This window comes from Triplophysa dalaica, chromosome 22 (genome assembly GCF_015846415.1).
Source record: "Triplophysa dalaica isolate WHDGS20190420 chromosome 22, ASM1584641v1, whole genome shotgun sequence".
NCBI lineage: Eukaryota > Metazoa > Chordata > Actinopteri > Cypriniformes > Nemacheilidae > Triplophysa > Triplophysa dalaica.
Window position 1 is genome coordinate 13,745,605 of NC_079563.1, and position 19,864 is coordinate 13,765,468.

Sequence of the window (19,864 nt, forward strand, 5' to 3'; positions counted from 1 at the left end):
CCGTCCCGTTTGATTCAACCGTGGTGATGAGTGGGGGCACATACTGTGCATGCAAGCAAGTACAAATTTCCCTTTTCCGTTTTGCTCTGCGAACGGTGAAAAACTTTTTATAGTAGCCTGCTTACAGCACAGCAGAGAAGAATGGGCCCGTGCTCTATAATCACATTCTACCTTGTTGGAAGATAATTGAAATGTTGAAGTGTGAAAATCCAAATGATTTCCACTTGCAGCTAAACATCTTTACTTCGACAAATGAGAACGTTCCAGTCGCGTTAGCGATTCGGTCCGCTCACCTCTCCTCTGCTTATAAAACAGAAAATTGTGTCGGGAAAGTGTGAATCTCACCCTAAACAAAAGCCGTTCCTTTCATGGCCAACAAGCAGCCAAAGCCATTGGAGAGGGTCAGTTTTGTTTGAAAACACTCCCTCTCTAATGCTTTTGAGAAAGTATCTTGATGCAGGAATGAAGGGTGTCTACTTCCCCTTTTGTGGCGTGGGCCAATAGCAATCATGCAATGCGTTTTCCGGCGTTTGATGTTTAAAGGGCGAAAAAGTTTGTCATTCCAAAGGATTTGATCAGTCGACTAGCAGACACTTGATTAATGGAACTGATCCTTTCGGTGTGGGAGATCTCTTTCCGCCCCTCCCCTTTGGTCCCGGCCTTGTTTTCTGTCTTTGCGACGTGCAGAACGAATGACACAGATGTTGTTGGAGGAGACAGTACCCGTTCCCCTCTCCTCCTCTCCTGCGCTCCCAGCATGGGGCCTGAAACTTGTTTTTCAATCATTGTTTCCGCCAACTTCTTTCCCAAAAGAGACAAGAGAGGCGAGAAAGAGGAGGGAGAGGGAAAGAGAGGCAGAGAAAAAAAGAGGGAGGGAATGTAAATACAAAGCATTTGTGGAATATAAAGAAAAAACATTGGCTATAACAATCTCCAAATAATTTAGCACCGAGACGTACGGGCGACAGAGAGGAGAAGGGCGGTTCAGTCTTAGCCACGGTTGGGATGGTAGTGGAGGTGCCAAAGCGGAAGAGAGGAGTTTTAGTTTGAAGATGCAGGTGTCTGCATGGCTGCTTTGGGTGGCATGGTTGTGTACCTGGACCGAGGCGTCGCGCCAGTGTCAGTGCCAGTGCGAGTGCTCACCTGATGAGCAGATGGCACATAGGACGCAAGTGGAACAGATGTCAGAAAGGTCAGAGGGGAGAGGGCACCTTCGCCATCGCCTGGCACATCACCGGGCATCACATAGGGACAGGGCCCATCGCAGGAAAGGTAACACCAATGGATAATTCCTAGAATTTGTGGAAAAAAGCTGGTTTTGAAATACATTATATACACAATGAAAAAAGCTTATGCAATATTAATATTGGACACCTGATTAAGAAATGTGTAAAGTATATCTTAAAAGTTTAAATGCTTTAATTTAGAATGTTGAAGTGATTTTCTGCAAAGCTTTAGAGTTCACCGTCCCTCTCAGCGTATCGGCATGAAGTCCAGAGCATGAAATCAGAAAGACATTGATAACTTGATAAAGTTTTTACTTGGTGATTTTTCGCTTGGTGACAGTACAATTGAATGTATAAAAAGATTTTTGTTAAGTAAAAGGGATGGTAACACGCCACGGTATGTTTTATTGCATTCATGTCACGGAAGCTTGACTTAAGTCGGTGCAGCTTGTGGTAAATAAAATCAGAATGAAAGTGATAACTTGATAAAAGTTTACACTTTGTGAATTTTCGCTTGGTCAGCGTACATTTGAATTTATACAAAAGGAAGTTTTTTTAGTGAATGTGATGATAACCGTATGTTTTAGTACATTTACACAATTTTAGCTGACGGACTGTTGCAGAAACTTCAGTTGGTATAGTGTGTAATAAATTAAATCAGAAAGCCAATGATAACTTGATAAAGTTTCTCAATAATAGGTCACTTGAAAAGTTTCTCACTTATTATTCGCTTGATAAAGTTTCTCACTTATTGTTCACTTGATAAAGTTTCTCACTTATTGTTCACTTGATAAAGTTTCTCACTTATTGTTCACTTGATAAAGTTTCTCACTTATTGTTCACTTGATAAAGTTTCTCACTTATTGTTCACTTGATAAAGTTTCTCACTTATTGGGGACATCGCAAATAAATGTATACAGAAATCATTTTTTAAGTGAACATGAAGCTCGACTGTTGCAAAAACTTAAGTTTGTGTGGTTCTATCCAAACAAATTAAATTATTTGTGATGTGAGACTGATTTCTGGAATAGTTCATGTCGTTGAGAGACTGGGGCTTTAAAAATGGAGTGTAGGAAAAATAACATTGGAAGAACAGGAAAGAAAAGTGCTATGAAAGACATTTCCTCTTCCTTTTCTAGCACTGTACCATTTTATTTATTAAATATACAGTTATTTCTCAAAACAAATGCGCAAGTGACAGCTCAGTATAAAATGTTTTGTTTATTGTCTACTTTAAGCAAATAAATGTATTTTGCCTTAAACATCAAAAGACATAAATACTTCATTTTGAGTTTGAGCAGTATACTATAAAGAGAAATGTACAGTATATATTTTCATCATAAAAATGATAAATAAAACATTCTGACCACTACTCTGTTGAAAGATGTACTTTAATCCTTAACTGAGACAGTTTTAGGTACATACATTTTTCAATCACGGCCAGTTATTGTGAAAAAACTCAAAAAGATTTATTTATGATTCGAACGTGCAGTGATGTTACCGTTGGCCTTTTAGAAAGTAAATCAGACCCGACTTCTTTTGCGGTCCTACTTTAATTCTGTGTTGTGGTATGCAGCTCCACAGTTCTTCAGTAGCTTTTGTTAGTGGCTGAATGCTGGATAATCCACAGGCCATCTAGGCAGTGCTCTCTGGATCAATATATGTGTCCATCAGTGCAGCCTGCTCTTTTAGGCCACACAATGGACAGTTCTCTAAACAACACTTTATTTATATGTGGCTTTCGAGAAAATGAACTGCCGCCTCTCCTTTTATTTTCTTCCTTCTCTCTCGTCCCCTCAGGGACCGTATTTACACAGACTTAATTGTAATTGGAACTAGCAAGTGTTTTAGATCTCAGTGTTGTATAACTACAGCTTTGTCTAACATAGTTTCTGATTTACTGTGATAGTATATTATGTTACATTATAGTGTTAGTATATTATTTACTCTAAAAGTTCTTTGATTTTTAAATGCCCTTTTATGTCTTTTTCATTGAATAGTTAGGCTACCCAAATTAAGTTTCATGCATCATTTACTCAAACTCTCTTCTCATTCCAAACCTGTATGTCAAAGGGATCCAATGTTTGGCTATCAACGTTTCATCTTTTTGAATGTTCTGCAGAAAAACGTCTTACACATTTGTAATGACATGAGGCTGAGTAAATTATGACAGAAGTTTTATTTTGGGGTGAGCTTTTCCCTTTAACTTTGAAGTCTAACTTTAAAGTCCCGCAGCTGAAATGTTTATGAATCAGTCACACAACTTGCGTTATAAATGTTGCCCAGTTGATAATAGTCAGATATCTTGTTTTTTACTTTTTCCATTAACTACATGTTCTATTTAGTTAAAACAAAGGAAAGAAAAGAAATTGATTATGTTTTAACAGGGTTGTGCTGTTAACGGGAGGACGTTTTTCTGAAAGTGTTTCATGGCTGTGAGGTCACAGGCTTAATATTTTTAATGTGCTGTTGGTCATGCTCTGTAGAAATGACACACATCGATATCACTAAACTCTTTTTTCCAAAGTTTCGAGGTATTTAGCCTACATAAACCTCAAAAATGTCAATTTAAATTCAAATCAAATCAGATTTAATTATCACTTTGGGATTTTAGAAACTTTGATTCACTGATTTTGTTCAACTAAATGCCTGTTCTTCGGTCCTCGGAGACGTCAGTCATCACCTTTTGCTGTGGGTCCGAGACAGCGGGGAGGGTCTCAGATCCGGATGGCGCTTTCTACAACACCACTGACAGAAACACGAGAGAGAGAGAGAGAGAGAGAGAGATACTGTTTCAACGAGAAATGAAATAACACCACGGCGGGTCTGAATATTGTTTGTATAGTCATTTATGTTTGTAGCGAATGTACAACGACAACAATTTGATTGGACAACGATGCTCTTGACGGACTAAATTTCCCACTTGACACGTAACATGAGGTTCTTTCTCAAGATTTGTTGGGTTTTAGGAATTATTTATAATATTCAAGGTAAGCAAAATTGTGTTGTTTGAATGTGTAACTAGTGTCTTTGATTCAAACTGAAGTTGACAAGTGATACTTTGTTTTTAATAATTATGTCCATGTTAATTTCATTTCGCATTTCTATACTTTTTAATCCATTACTGTTGACCATGACCACTTTATTTTTTTGTCTAAATATTTGAAGAGAAAACTTTATTAATAAATGTATTAACTGCATTTAAAGGCCTAGTAGGCTGTAAGAAAACTAATGCTTATTCAGAGCACTAACTTGACATCCACAACCTTATATTGACAGATTTGATCAACCAAATCCATCAGATTACATTTATCTTTGTGCCAAAAGTGCCTATAAGCCTATTTTTTGAAACAATACATTTCTTGTTGTGTATAGAATGTCACAATTTACCGTTAGAAATGTGTTATTGCTCTTTTACAAACGTGCAAAATTTCCGCCAAATTCCTCTGGAGTGAGATGACATAGCAGGACTGTGAGACTCTTGGTTTCCTCTCTTTCAGGAAGCTGCCCCATCAGAGACAATAGAAACTTTTAATAGTCAATCACATATTTTGCCAAGAATGTAGCACTCAAATACTCCATTGTTCAGTTCACCCTGGCCTATATCATTCTGACTTATTTTAATTTTTGTTTACCAAAACACAATTTAGTCCACCCCCCCAAAAAATATAAATTAAATTAGGCGGAACACAGGGACCCAATCAAGTGTGCTTGTTTGTTTCACAGACACCCTTTCATGCACATGTGATTGGCATGTTTTGGCGTGAGAGTACAAAGAGACATTGTGAGACATTGTAAGTTGGCCAATAATAGGAGAGGGCTATTCCTACACTTGATGCACAGGTGACGGATGTCCTGTTGCTGCATGACTTTGTTTGTGAACGCTGGTCCTTTGTTCCTCTCGCAGCAGGAAAAACAGACCCCAGCATGACTCTGTTTCCGTTTTGTAGAGGAAGTGTGTTTCTCTTGCTCACTGACAGGTCATCCAGTGTAGTGGGCATCAGTCCATCTGTTGTTTTTTGATATCCAATATAGTTGGGATTTGTTTCTTTTTGCAATGCTTACAATTCCATATGTATAGTTCTAACTCATTCTGGATTGCTTTCAGGTTCCAGGCTCATTGATAACAGTCTCCCCCGTATCGTCCACCATCCAACCGATGTGGTGGTCAGGGCGGGTAACCCGGCCACGCTGTCCTGCAGGGCTGAGGGCAACCCTGAGCCCACCATCCAGTGGCTTCGGAACGGGCAGCCACTTGACACAGATAGGATGGATGTAGAATCAAGGCCTATCGTTTTACCAGAAGGAAGTTTGTTTTTCTTCAGCGTCTCCATCTCTGGCCGGAAGAGTCAATCTCATGAAGCCATGTACGCCTGCGTCGCCCAGAACAGCGCTGGAGTGGCGACAAGCAGGAACGCTTCTCTTCATATAGCAGGTTTGAATCATCATGATTTAAGAAAAGATGAGTTTGCTTATCAAGATCTGTTTACGCTCTCAAGGGAAACAAGAGGGTGAGGAAGCTCATTAAGATGGTCAATGAGATGACTGGAGATCAGATGTCAAAGTTTGGCTTCTTCTGTGAAACAAGCAGTAGACTAATTGAGCTTTGACAACATGCTGTGTTTGTGGAGCAAACAGAATCCTCAACGGGTCGGTTTACTCTGCATTCCACCGGAGCGGAGCTGGACCTAATTGAGACATGTCCAGCAATTGTTGCACACAATGAATTTGGGTTTTGTTTGCTTTGATTCACTCCTAGATAATGTGGAACACAAAGACGAGCTACGTCAGTCAAGTTGGCAGTGGGCTTTATTGTCGAAAGCATTAAGGAAGTTATGTTGACGGCAAAGATTCAAAGAAAAAAAAGAGAGAGATTTGTTATCTTAATGAAACTAGTGAAATATTCAGAAAAAATGTGTACCAATGCACATTGTCTGACCACCATGTGTTTCAAAGTAATGAATAATCCTAAATATAAAAGTTTTAAATATATTTTAAAACAAAATTCGCTTATTATAAATTAGTCGTTATATGTAACCCTGGACAACAAAACCAGTCTAATGGGTCAATTTTTCGAAATTGAGATTTTTACATAATCTGAAAGCTGAATGAATAAGATTTATATTGGTGTATGAGTTGTTAGAATAGGACAATATATGGCTGAAAGACAACCGTTTAAAACTCAGGAATCTGAGAGTGCAAAAAAAGCAAAATATTGAGAAAATTGCCTTCAAAGTTTTTCTAATCAGGTGCACTGTGGTAAGCCATCCACCCACAAAAATAAAGTTTTCATATATTTAAGGTAGGAAATATACAAAAAAATTCATGGAACATGATCTTTACTTCATATCCTAATGATTTTAAGCTTAAAAAATTGATAATTTTGACCCATTCATATGTCTTTTACTAAAAATGTTCCCGTGCTACTTAAGACTGTTTTTTTGATCCAGGGTCACATATTTCGGATGATATAAGCCATATGCATCAATGAGCAAAGCACGCACAGCTATAAAAGATACAAATAATCGAAAAATCCCTAAAAGATATCAGCATAATAATTGTCCCGGTTGATATCGTGATTGTGCATATTATGGACCGAATTATGTTTCTGATCATGTGTGTGAACTGCAGCTCTTCGGGAGGAGTTCCGTGTCCAGCCAAGTGATATAGAGGTTGCGGTTGGTGAGTTAGCTGTGATGAACTGCAGTCCACCTGTAGGACATCCTGAACCCAACATCACCTGGAGAAAAGATGGAATTCTCATCAACAGCAGCAATGAACATTACACAGTGAGTGCAAAACAAACTCGTCAAAAAGAGTTTATGCTCGAGTTTCTCAACCAGGGTGCCAGTGTCCACTAGGGGGCCTCAAGATGATGAAAATCATTCAAAAATAAAACAAAACGAGCATTAACGTGTTTTGAGGGGTTATTATTTATTATTCTAGTTATGCCAAGTTTCAGAGTATTTTACTGGGTTGAAACTTTAAGTGGGGGGGGGAATCTCGTCATTTCACAATACAATATACACACAATATATCACAGTACATTTTGAGATTAAGTATAACAAAAGCCTGTCTGCACAGGTATTTTTTACAGTTTTGTATAGTGACACTTATGATAAAATTATACATGTGTAAAGTCGCCAAATGCTGACACATACAACATACACTCACCTAAAGGATTGAATTGATTTGAACACCTGTTCAATTTCTAATCAATGCAGTTATGGTGGTGGTGTAATGTGGGGGATGTTTTCTTGGCACACTTTAGGCCCCTTAGTGCCAATTGGGCATCGTTTAAATGCCACTGCCTACCTGAGCATTGTTTCTGACCATGTCCATCCTTTTATGACCACCATGTACCCATCCTCTGATGGCTACTTCCAGCAGGATAATGCAACATGTCACAAAGCTTGAATCATTTCAAATTGGTTTCTTGAACATGACAATGAGTTCACTGTACTAAAATGGCCCCCACAGTCACCAGATCTCAACCCAATAGAGCATCTTTGGGATGTGGTGGAACGGGAGCTTCGTGCATCCCATAAATCTCCATCAACTGCAAGTTGCTTTCCTATCAATATGGGCCAACATTTCTAAAGAATGCTTTCAGCACCTTGTTGAATCAATGCCACGTAGAATTAAGACAGTTCTGAATGCGAAAGGGGGTCAGACACAATATTAGTATGGTGTTCCTAATAATCCTTTAGGTGAGTGTATGTTTGAACTAACAGAGCGACAGCATTCACACTTTTAGGGGAAATCTACAAATGGCTCGCTAATAGTAGCCATTCCACATTCATCTTGGATAAGAGAAAGTATTCAACATTTTCATTCGAAACACTCATCTTTATCGTAGGAGCAGTAGCCTGAATACGTCCATAGATGGCAGTACAACACAGAAAATGAACCGTTAAGATCCCCATGACACCGAAATGTGTTTTCTGCATGTATGGTTATTTACAATTTGTCTCTCTGCATGATGTATAGGAACTCAATGGTAAACTGATCATTGCTCCAGCTCTGAAGAATGACTCTGGAGTTTATAGCTGTATAGCCACAAACACAGTTGGTGTGAGAGAGAGCAGGGCAGCACGGCTGTCTGTATTAGGTGAGACCTGTTACTGTGCTTATACATGTACATCAAAGGAACAGTTCCCCCGAAAATGAAAATTCTGTCTTCATTAACTCACACTCGCGTGGTCTAAATCTGTAAACGTTTCTTTGTTCTGATGAAAACAAATAAGACAGACAGATAAAGATATTTGGAAGAATGCTTGTAACCAAACAGTTCTTGGCAAACATTGACTACCATATAGAACATAGAACAAAACAATTAATACAGTTTTGGGACAACCAGAGAGTGAGTAAATGATTACTGCTACCTTCAAGCTATATCTAAATTTTGCTATGAAACCGAATGTCTAAATATGTCCGTGTTAAGGGGTGCCTTTTTCAAACTACCTTTCAAACCTTTATTACTGTATACAGGGAAATTGAACAAATTAAGACTCCTTTATGGCCATTACTATGTCAGGGTTTTACGATATTTGATCAGTGATATGAGTTCTAGCAATACATTATATTGCTCGGTAAGAATGGAAACTCATACATCTGACTTACTTTCACAGCCAAGCCGGTGTTATTGCGTAAACCAGAGGATGTCTTGGTGCAGCTCGGGGAGTCTGCACAGTTTTTCTGTAAAGCAGACGGAGACCCCATGCCTTCCGTTGAATGGAGTCGAGAGCAAGGACCTTTACCTAATGGCAGGTCAGAAGAATACAGAGAACTATTGATCTGTATTGCACTTTTTCAGACTACAGGAACATAATGTACACATACGCAATAGAATTGAATAGAATTGAATACAGTTTTAATGCAATGATGTTTACTCATAAGAATTTTACTCTGGTATTAGTTTTTTTATTTCAGGTTGCTTGTTTCAAAAACTACTGTCATTAAAGATTTCAATCTTGTTTGGTTCCATTAAAGGCTTATAATTACTTCAAGAACCATTAACAGAATAGTCCCATTCAAAATCCAATTAAAACCCGTAAAATTCTCAGTATTTCTATCACTAACTATCAATCATAATAATGTTTATCAGATATTTAATCAACCCAGACCACAGTCTGCAAATCCATTACGTGACAGCACAGGACATGGGCAGATACACCTGCACTGCGGAAAATAAGATCGGAGTGTCTGTGGCCGGCGCACAACTGCTCGTAGAGGGTGAGAAATGGTGTTCATTAAAAAAATAGTCAATCACTGCATTCCTATAATGAATATTTTATGAATGGCACACTTTAACTAAAACAGCACCCCCATTTCAACTACCCCCCAAAATTTGTATTCCACTCACTCATTTAACATCAGTGATGTCTGACTTTTGTATATTACAGATGTGGGCAGCACTAGACTGAGAGATCTACACAAGGAGCTGTCTGCCTTACGTGTCAGTCTGGAAAACGTCACAGTTCTCAGTACAGCCTCAAATATTTCTCAAGTCATGTGGAGGGTAATGCAGCTAAGCTTTTATTTTCATTTTCACACAGTATATATACTCACTACTCCGATGAGCTGTGTATACATTAGTATATTATGATGCTTTTTTTAATCAAAAGTACAGCAGCATGTTTTCACACTCAATAAGGCAATCCCAGAATCCATTGCAATGAGCTCACAACGTTTATCATGGATGGTCGAGAGATATATTGCTTATTATTGGATATAATATGGAAATAAACTGTTTTTAATTTGATATATTATTTAATGTCGATTTTTTGTATAATATTATTGCGTAATTCCTTTACAAAATAAGTATACGTCAAGTTAATTTTATGTGGGAATTATGCTAAAATCGATATACTAGTAGTATCCTTGCAAGTGTACTATTTCAGAGCTAGGCTACTTTTCAATACAATACTATACTTTTTCCATACTATCTTCCCCCTTTTTTTACTATTTTTAAGAGGATACTTTTAGTATGTGTTACTTTTCCTTTGTTTTTCTAAGTAAACATGCGTTTGATGGACGTGCATGACCATGACGTCTGCGTCTTTTGCAGCGCCTCGCACATGAGTGCCGTGTTTTTAAGATGCCGTGTCAAGTTAAACGAATTTCAGCATTTACACGCAGCGCTGTTCATTAATGTTAAGCAGGGGACCAATCAGAAGAATATGGAGGCGGGGCAAGTGTTGCAAGCTTCTGTTTACAGTATCAAGTTGGCATGACATAGCGACATGGCAAAGATGTCTCTTTGCCATGAACTTAGCTTTAAGATGCATTCTACGCTGCTCTTTTTAAAAAGCATTCCTGAGCGATGCGGTTTTAGACGTAGAGTTCTGTGTGAATGGCCCCTAAGTAAACATTTAGTACACAACTCATTTTTGTTTGCATTTTAACTTTACTACACTATAGCATTTCAAAACATTTTAAATCACTTTGCTTTAAGGTTTCATTTCAGTTACCATGCAACCTTAAAAGTTTGTTCAATTTTTTGATTGGTAGAAGCAAGCTCACTACGTTTTGAGATATACTTGTTGTGTATAGAGATCTGTAAAATACTTCTCTGCTCAATCATCAGGTCTTCTCTAAAGGACCTGATGGATATGTTCTCCTGTGGTTTTTCTGTTTACAGTTGCAGACCTCTGTCTCGCAGCCTCACTACCTTGAAGGCTTTGAGGTTCTGTATCGATCTCTCCTGCCGGCTAGTTCAGACTGGACGGCTCAAAGTGTTCCTCAACCTGCCCTTCACACCCACGTGGGACCACTGAAGAGAGGCTACAAGTACGAGTTTAAAGTCAGACCCTACGGAAGCGGTCTGTACGGCAGGGAGAGCAACACCAGACATTTGCGAGTGCCAGAAATAGGTGAGAATCCAGATTAAACCCAAATTACACCAGCAGACAACTTTTTTTACATTTATGTAGCTGGAAGACATACAGTATTTATCCAAGCCCTGTGTGTCAAACCCATGATCGACATGCAAGCTGTTGTGCTGTTTCTTTTTAACATGTACTGTAGTTGGCTTTAGCAGATATTTTCTGTCAGCTTATAGGCAGAACCCAAACGCAGACAAAACTGACATTTTCTTTATATGAAGTAACTTATGCAGAGCCTAGAGCAACCAGGGATACAGTTCCCTCTAGGTCACAATTGTGATCTCATTAGCTGCTTCTTTGTATTTAATGGACCCTTTGGATTGGACATAGCCATTATTATGTTGCTATGATGACGACATACTATAACTCAGGACAGAGAAATATATTCCCTGTTGTCAGTTCCCAGTGCACCACCTCAGGATATCTCCATAACAATGCCTACTGACCGTAATGACACCGTCCATCTGAGCTGGCAGCCTCCACCTCATGATGCTCACAATGGGATCATTCATGGATATCAGGTATTTTATTGAAGCTTCTACTTTTTCAATCTTAATAGGCACAAAAATTGAATTTTCAAAATATATGCATATTCATTTACTGTATAAATATATACAATAAGACTCTTTCTTATGTGGAAAACAAAAGAATATATTTTGAGAAATGTCTCAGTGGTTTTGTGTCCATACAGTTGAAGTCAATGGGGGACAGTTACATTGTTCAAAATATCTTCTTTTGTATTCGGTAGAAGATAGAAAGTCATACAATTTTGGAATGATATGATTTGAGTAAACGATAAAAGAATGTTCATTTTTGCGTGAACTATCCCTTTAATAATGTTTTACTCTATTCATGGCTCTATCTGACAGGTTTGGTGTGTGGAGTCTGAGGAGCTGAAGTCAATGAACTGGACAGTGGACAGTGGCACACACAGTATTGAGATTAACTCACTGCAGTCTGACAGACTGTACTGGGTTACAGTGGCTGCTGTTAATGGGGCGGGAGTGGGACGTCAGAGTGACCCATATAAACTGCTGATAGGTAACTAGAATATAATCCTAGACCTTACCTAGCCTGAAAAAAAGATTGAATAATAAATAATAAAGGTTCCATGTGTTCATATTATTTCATCATGTTATGTTAAAGGATGCACATTTCACCTTATTATACAGTGATTGTGTTCCAACACCGTATGCTGTTATTTTTGTAACACTTATAAAGCAATTTTTACTCTTTTTTTCCAGAGTGGAGGCAGGAGTCGACACCTTATGAAAGAGGCATACTCAGTATGTCTCATGTCCTTTCTGTAATTAAAGAGCCTGTATTTATCGGCAGCGTCGGCACTCTCCTGTGGTGTGTTTTGATGATTACAGCCGTGTTTTTGTACCGAAGACACGTCAGATCTGCAACACAGGGAGGCAAAGGTTCAGGTAATTTTTAACGGAGCTCTTTTAAAGGGATAGCTCACCTAAAAATAACATTTATGATTATTTATTTACCTTCTTCATATCATTTAAAATGAGTTTATGAGTCTTTCTTATACTCTAAAAGAAGACATTTAGAAAAATTTCTAAGTGGTTTTGTGTCCGTACAATGGAAGTCAATAGGCACCGATGTCGTTTGATTACCAACATTCTTCAAAATATTTACTTTTGCATTTAGCTGATCAAAGTCATACAGGTTTGAGATATCATGATGGTGACTAAATGATAGAAGAATTTTCATTTTTGGGTGAACTATCTCTTTAACTACAGTATATACGATCACTGTCTACACCATTCTTTTCAACGCCCCATAACTTTCACTATCATTTTATAGGCTTGTATAGACTTGAAAGTGAAGATCTCATCATAAAACACAGGTACAACATTTAATTCCTTCTGTTGAAAAATAAACAATGGTGAAATTATGAAGTCTACCAGCAGGGGTCTACTGTCCCATCCTAATATGTACACTTAAACGGGTTCCTTTACTGTATGCTCACCTATCATTTGAATTTAGATTCCTGTTTCTTATCTTTGCAGAATGGCTGCGCCAGACTCTCCGTGGATCTCTGGAGGCTGGAGGCCGGAGTCCAGCAGCGAGCCTAAGCAAGGATTTTGGACCCCAAGCCAGGACAACTCTGGCTTCCGGAGAACAAGTAAGTCACAGCATGCGCTCAAAATACATAATCCTAACCTTCCCTGCAGAGTTCGGTGGCCATTCTCATCCAGACTTTCTGGAACTGTATCACATCCCGTATCTTCATCCCATCTGTATGCATCCCCCGTCTATTCTCATTTTACCTCTCATCATCTCTCTGCATGACTGATATGTCCTCAAGAGAGCCTTCAGAAGACGCCTGTCAACCCTGAAGTCAAAGTTCTGCACAGATTCTCCATCAGCTTTAACTACCAGAGACATTTTGGCACATGTACCGTAAATCAGTCTGATTTTTACATCTCTGCCGACAGCTCTGCCCATAACAGCTAATAAGGACTCCAACCCCATGCGGTCAGCCCTCCCCATTGTGCCAGACAATTGCGGTGTCTATGGGACCTTTTATGTGGATCTATGTGGAAACGGACTGAAGACGTTTAATAGTCCCGGCCGCCGTCCCAGAATGCACCACGGCAACTCTCAGCTCCATAATTCTGAGGCTGTCCGCATCACCGAACCCATGGTAAAGACCGCCTTGGTACGGGAAGTGCAGGCGATGCCATGGAAACGTGCCCTCCCTACCCAGCCCAATATGGGGGTGCTGAAGGAATCTTGGGAGAAAAATTATAAACGAGGTGAGGGTTTTTTACATTAAGTCAATAGTTTGTTTTGTCTACATGTGGGACAGAACATGTTTTGTTCACTTTCAGATCTACATGCGGTTAAAAGCGCCCCTTTAATGCCTGTGCATCAGCAAGCTTTGACTGTGTGCACCGCTCCGAGCAACCATCAGCAGACATTCAGACAGAATCCAGCAGGTATTCACTTCTGAGTATTCACTTCTGAGCTTTGAAGGGTTTAAAGCATTTTTAAGATAAAAAATGATATCCTCAATCGTCTGATGTAAGGATAGATCAAAACAATCCTTTGAATCAAGGACATTTGTCTTTTTGAACTGATTTGCTCTGATTTTGGAGGTGGTTAAAAATGATAACTAGGATGTTTTAGATATGTTAAGATGTTCTCTGTTCCCTTAGGTGGTGTCTCAGAGCCTGTGAAACCCTTGAGTTCTCCACGGATCCTGCATTACTCCCCTTCACTGCAACTGGTGGACATGTTGCCCACTCCTCCACCTCTTCCTAAAGAGGACAACCACAGCATCAGCTCAGACGACGAGTGAGATCCATCTACATTTATACTACATTTAAATTAATTCATTTAAATTCGGCAAGACTTCTCTATTCTCTAGAGTTTTAGATGTTTATTCTTTTTTCATATGATATTATCACTTTTTTGTCGAGCCGAACCCCTTAGATCTAAATTATTACTTGAAGTATCCCCTGAGAGGAACTCCCTCTGAGGAAGTAAATATTTTACTTTTTTAGTAGGACATTTCCATGTTTAACTTCAAAAACAATATTTTTAAGTCTTTATTATTAGTATTTTACATAACTACTGTTATTTCTAAATATTTCTTTGCTATTTATATTTTAAAGTAATGGAAACAACTGGTAGACATACTGTACAGTGTACAGTGTACCTCACAAACTCCCTGCAATTCCCTCGTGAACCACCAGGGGGTTCGCGCGCACCTCAGTTTCAACATTGAACATAGAATAACAAAAGTTAGGAAGAAAATGCAGTTCACGCTAATGAAAAATGTGGAAATGCCATCATAAATATTTCCTAATCTTACACTACAGTTCAGCCTTTCTTCTATGCTTCAAGAATAGGCTATATAAAATAAACATTTTGGCTGAATTCTTCCATAAAGAACCTTGAACATCCGAAGAATCTTTCTTAAAAGATCTTTATTATGAAAAAATATTCTCTAGAAGATATTTTGAAGTTGCCGGCTCCCATTCACTTCTATTGTATGGACACAAAACCAATGCAAGTGAATGGGTGCCGGTTACCAAGATTTTTAAATATGTCTTCTTTTGTGTTCTGCAGAAGAAAGAAAGTAATAAAGCCTTGAAATGACAAAAACTGAGTCAATGATGACAGATTTTCATTTTTGGGTGAATTATCACATTCAACAGCTTAGCCCCAATATAAAGATAAACCACATTTAGACCAGCTAGCAAACCATCTTCGGCTGGGAAATCTGGAAAAAAATTATTACTAAGAAACCCACTTGTTCTAGCCAGTATGAATCCCAAACATGGTCTTTCTATATCTTCAGCTGAGTCAGGATTGTTTCTCTGTCTTGATATCTTGCGCTGTAAATAAACCTCTGTGTTCAGCTGAAAACACTAGTGGCACACAGCTGAGGTGTTCCTCTGTCAGTTACTCACCGATGTTTTAAAGGTAGTGGCCTCACAGGCCTGTAATGATGGTGTCTGTAACAATACTGTATCATTACAGCGTGAGAAGAGAAGTCCACTACTGTTCCTCTCAAACTAAAAGACTGGAGTCCAATTTTGCCTGTAGCTCAACTCTAATGGACAGGCAGATAGAGAGGAAATGGCCCAAACTATCTATTAGAGCATCTGTGAGGGGGAGGAAGTGTGTTTTAAAAGCTGTCAGGATAGACAGGAGGGTTTCCCTGGTAGACAGGCCGGTAGGGGACACATCACAACCCACATGGAACAGTGTCGGATATTGTAAGCACCAACAAGTCATACAATTTTCTGTGAAATGAATTCACATAAACATGATTCTACAGTAAAATTGTATTGATCAGATGTTGCTTGTTTGTTGCAGGACACATAATCAAGGTTTTTGGTGTTTCTTTGTTCTCCTGTTTTGGAGAGAAATACTGTTTTAACGTTGTACTTTTTCATATCTCCTACCTCAGGTCTACCAGGTCCACCAAGCTAACAGTAGACATTGGCTCTCAGCAGTCTGTATGTGCTGCTTCTGGGCTCCAAGGACCTTCAGCAGCCACCACAGGCTGTCCATCTCACCACAGCACGTCCTCTGGATGCCCAGCCCAGCTGAGCCCCTCTTATAGCCACATCTCCACAGCGTCCTTCTGCCTGTCCGCCGATGACTACGAAGACACCACACTCAGCACTCAGGGCCTCAAGCAATACATGGAGATCAATCCTAAACCACAAGGACAAACGTAAGATTATCCGTCGGAACTCAACATTTTAATGGAATTTCTGTGATGGAGCATCGGATCATTTTTTATGTTTCTCGTTAGAAATTCCTATCAGAGCTCACCGTCAATGTCCCGGCTCTTTTCTCCCACGCCCACTTTGGGGTACATCTGCGGGCCTGCCGATCGAGATATTGGAGACATGGATGAGGAACAGGAGTCTCAGGGGCTCAGGAAAGCCATGCTGAGGAGCACGCCCTCCTCTTGTTGCAGCGAATGGGAGGGCTCGCTGTGGAACGGATGGGGCTCGGTGTCCGAGAGCAACATGACGAGCGCTCGAACCAGCATCATCAGCTCCTCCGACTGCTCATTCATAAATGATGCAAACTTCGCCCGTGTGCTGGCAATGACAGCGGAGTCAATGAGTGGTACATTATCGGGTAAGAAATGTTTGGGGTTTTGTAAAGTTAAGATCCAGAAACATGAATGCAGTTACTAAAAATGACCACTAGGTGACAGTATCTGATCGTGCAGTTGTGTTCTTATTGCACTCATTTACCTTTTCTGTGATTAGTTTACCTAAAAAGAAAATGCTGTCATGATTTACTCACTCTTATACCGTCACAGACTTCCTTCCTTCTCCTGAACACAAATATATATATATTGGTCCCAAAATGTTGAACCTCCAAAAAGCACATAAATCCATAATAAAGTGATTCGGATGACTCGCAATGACTCAAATTTCTTTTGAAGTGAGAAAATGATTCATATTTGAAACCAGAACAAGCAGGAAATTCTAATATGGCTAGTTCAAATTTTATATCTTCTTAAATGTCTGGTGACAAAATATCAACTAGTCACGAGACATGTATGAACCAATTAGATTTGACCAAATAGTGACTGAGAGGCTAAATTGTGAGACAATTTTCTCTGCAGGGCATTAATTCTTCATTCGGTCGCATTTGGATTGCAAATCACTGTATAAACATATGATTGCCTCCTTTTCTATTAGCTACTTTCTGGCAATTCATTTCTTTGATTTAAAATAGATTTTAAACGTATGTTTTGGTGCGTGTTTAAAATAAATACAGGGGCTTCAAAAGTATTCTAATATATAGATAACCCCACTTAAAATAACAGGTCATCTTAAAATGTTAGGCCTACTTACTTTTGTTCTGATGAACACAGAGAAAGATATTTGGAAGAAGGCTTGTTACCAAACAGATCTTGGCCACCATGTCAGAAAATATCAAGCACACCTATTGAGAAAATCACCTTTAAAATCGGGTCAAAAAAGCTAAGTTTGAGCAACATGAAATACCTCATGGTTTGATAGGCAAGGGGCTCAGAATCTAATTTTGAGATAACAAGCATTTTTTATTTCAACTATTAATTTTCCCAACGATTTCAATCTTTGACATGGCCTTACTCAGTCAATTGGAAAGATATCAAAATTATATTTTCACCGAATGATCTTCACATAAGGTAGGTTGATTTTATGTAGAAATGATAAATAGCAAAAGAATGACTTAAATTGGGTTTCCACAGGCCATGTCACAATCTAAAAGAATTGCAATTTTGAAAAAGAAATAAACACCTATATAAAAAATCATTATAGCAATTAGAATCGACTGTTTCATTTTGTAATCGATGCAGTACATGGATGGATGCACTGTGGTATTAAGGTCCCCAATGAGACAGTGAAAAATAGCACTGCTACTCTACTACAATGAGAAGAAATGGGATTTGAGGGGCTGTCTGCAAATTGTCTCGGTCACCCCACAATCCTCTCTGATGTTTGACCGAATCAATCACTGCTCTCAAAAGAGAAACCTACAGGGACTTTACTCTCTCTCCATTTACTGATTGTTTTCCTCTCTCTCTCTTTCCCTCTCTCTCTCTTCCTCTGTGAAGTCATCGTGTTAAATTCCTTGTGCATTACAACCGTTTACTCCAGTGGTGATTTTATACATCTTTTAGTATTATTACAGTGTAAATTGACTTCAGAATGCTTGTGTCTTTACACGCATTAATAGGTTTGCTTTTCCGATTTGTACTTAAGGTGCCTTGATGTGCATGTGTGAGTGTGCATACAAATCTGTTCATTCCCTTTGCGATGTGTGTGTGTGTTCGTGCATTTCAGCTGATTTCTCCCCGCCCGAATCACCTCTGAGCGTTCTGTTCCCCCCTCGAGAGTGTTTCGGAGAGGTGGAGCCTCTGCCCATGTGGGACTGGAGCACCGCATGGGTGGAGGAGTTGGAGGCCCAGCTCAAGACCTCCAGAGATGCCAGGAGAACCACAGCATCTAGTCGGCACTCAGGCGTTGAGCAATACAGAGGACAACAGGACAACAGCCACAAGACTCATTCACAACGATGATCAGCTCTATCATGCTTAAAGTCTCAGACTGAAGGTCTTTTGGACCACATTTCTGTTCTCTTGCGGTTTTGAAACAGCTGGGTTTGTAGCGCGGTTGTTTAAGGCAAGAATACATTTAAGTGCAAGATACGGATTTCATTTTCCACGTGGACAATTGTACAGGAGATTCATGTTGGCATTCAAAGAAATGTAAATAACCAGTTTTATTTAATAAACCATATCATATACGCTTTTATATGAAGAGTCTAAAATACACAGGAAATATTATACAAGACGTTTTGTATTTTAGGTACTTTTTATATTTTATAAGTGAGTATTTTTTATGGCCAATTACTTTTTTATTGTTTAATTTTTGGTCCTAGTTTTTAATATAGTTTCCCTTTATATTAGCTTGCTTTAAAACCCTAGTAGTTGTTTTTTCCAAGAAATAAATCATTTTCATTATGGTTGAGATTTTTTTCAGTAGAAATGTTTTTAGCTTTTAGTTCCTAATGTGCATGTCACGTGAATTTCCTCACGCTACTAAAAATCTATTTTCAACCAAACTAACTTTATCTTTACCAGTTGCCTTTTTAAACTCAATAAAAGAAAGATTTAGCAGAGCAAGGCTGTTGTGTGTGAACACATCTCTCAGACCACTATGACATGGTCGTGTTTGTTGTTTTGGGGAATGAACATCTCATAGCACAAGAGGTCTGTTAAGAGAACATGCGCGGCCCTCCAGAGCTCTAATCCTCACCGCAAGCCAGCAGAAACAAATCACAAACCCGCCGGACACCACACACACACACACACACACACACACACACACACACACACACACACACTGGAAACACAAGTGACCATGGCATGACTGCGGAGGGATTATCGCCCATGGCCATATGCTTGGCACAAAAAACACACCACCCCCATTAAACACTGCTATGCATGTGAACACAAACACACTATTAGGATCTACAGTTTTGAATGTGTACATGGCCAAAAAGGCATCTTTTTATAGCCTGCTGGTAATCCTTTGACCCAGTTTACCATACAAGAGCACACTTATACATCGCCAACTTTTTACCCCCTTCTGTCTCCCTCTTTCTTCTTCAACTGTTCTTCTTTAATTTTCACAGCAGAGCACCCATTTGTACACGATGAATACTCTGCGTGATATAATATATTTTCCTATAATTCCTTCTTAC

The 19,864-nt window shown here is 39.1% G+C and overlaps 1 protein-coding gene across 2 annotated transcripts; it reads left to right on the plus strand.

Moving 5' to 3' along the window:
* The first annotated feature begins 961 nt into the window (after positions 1–961).
* Positions 962–19,121, plus strand: robo4 (roundabout, axon guidance receptor, homolog 4 (Drosophila)). 2 transcript variants are annotated; one of them, XM_056736208.1, is made up of 19 exons: positions 962–1,272; positions 5,335–5,661; positions 6,858–7,015; positions 8,217–8,337; positions 8,858–8,996; positions 9,334–9,461; positions 9,632–9,747; positions 10,870–11,101; positions 11,513–11,634; positions 11,983–12,154; positions 12,358–12,543; positions 12,932–12,974; positions 13,138–13,253; positions 13,567–13,887; positions 13,963–14,070; positions 14,290–14,428; positions 16,053–16,322; positions 16,404–16,738; positions 18,442–19,121. In XM_056736208.1, the coding sequence occupies exons 1-19, from the start codon at positions 1,053–1,055 to the stop codon at positions 18,675–18,677; spliced, it is 3,489 nt and encodes a 1,162-aa protein (XP_056592186.1). In that variant the 5' UTR covers positions 962–1,052; the 3' UTR covers positions 18,678–19,121. The 2 variants fall into 2 exon arrangements, with proteins under 2 accessions (XP_056592186.1, XP_056592187.1); XM_056736209.1 differs by lacking the exon at positions 962–1,272 and adding an exon at positions 4,008–4,216.
* The last annotated feature ends 743 nt before the right edge of the window (positions 19,122–19,864 follow it).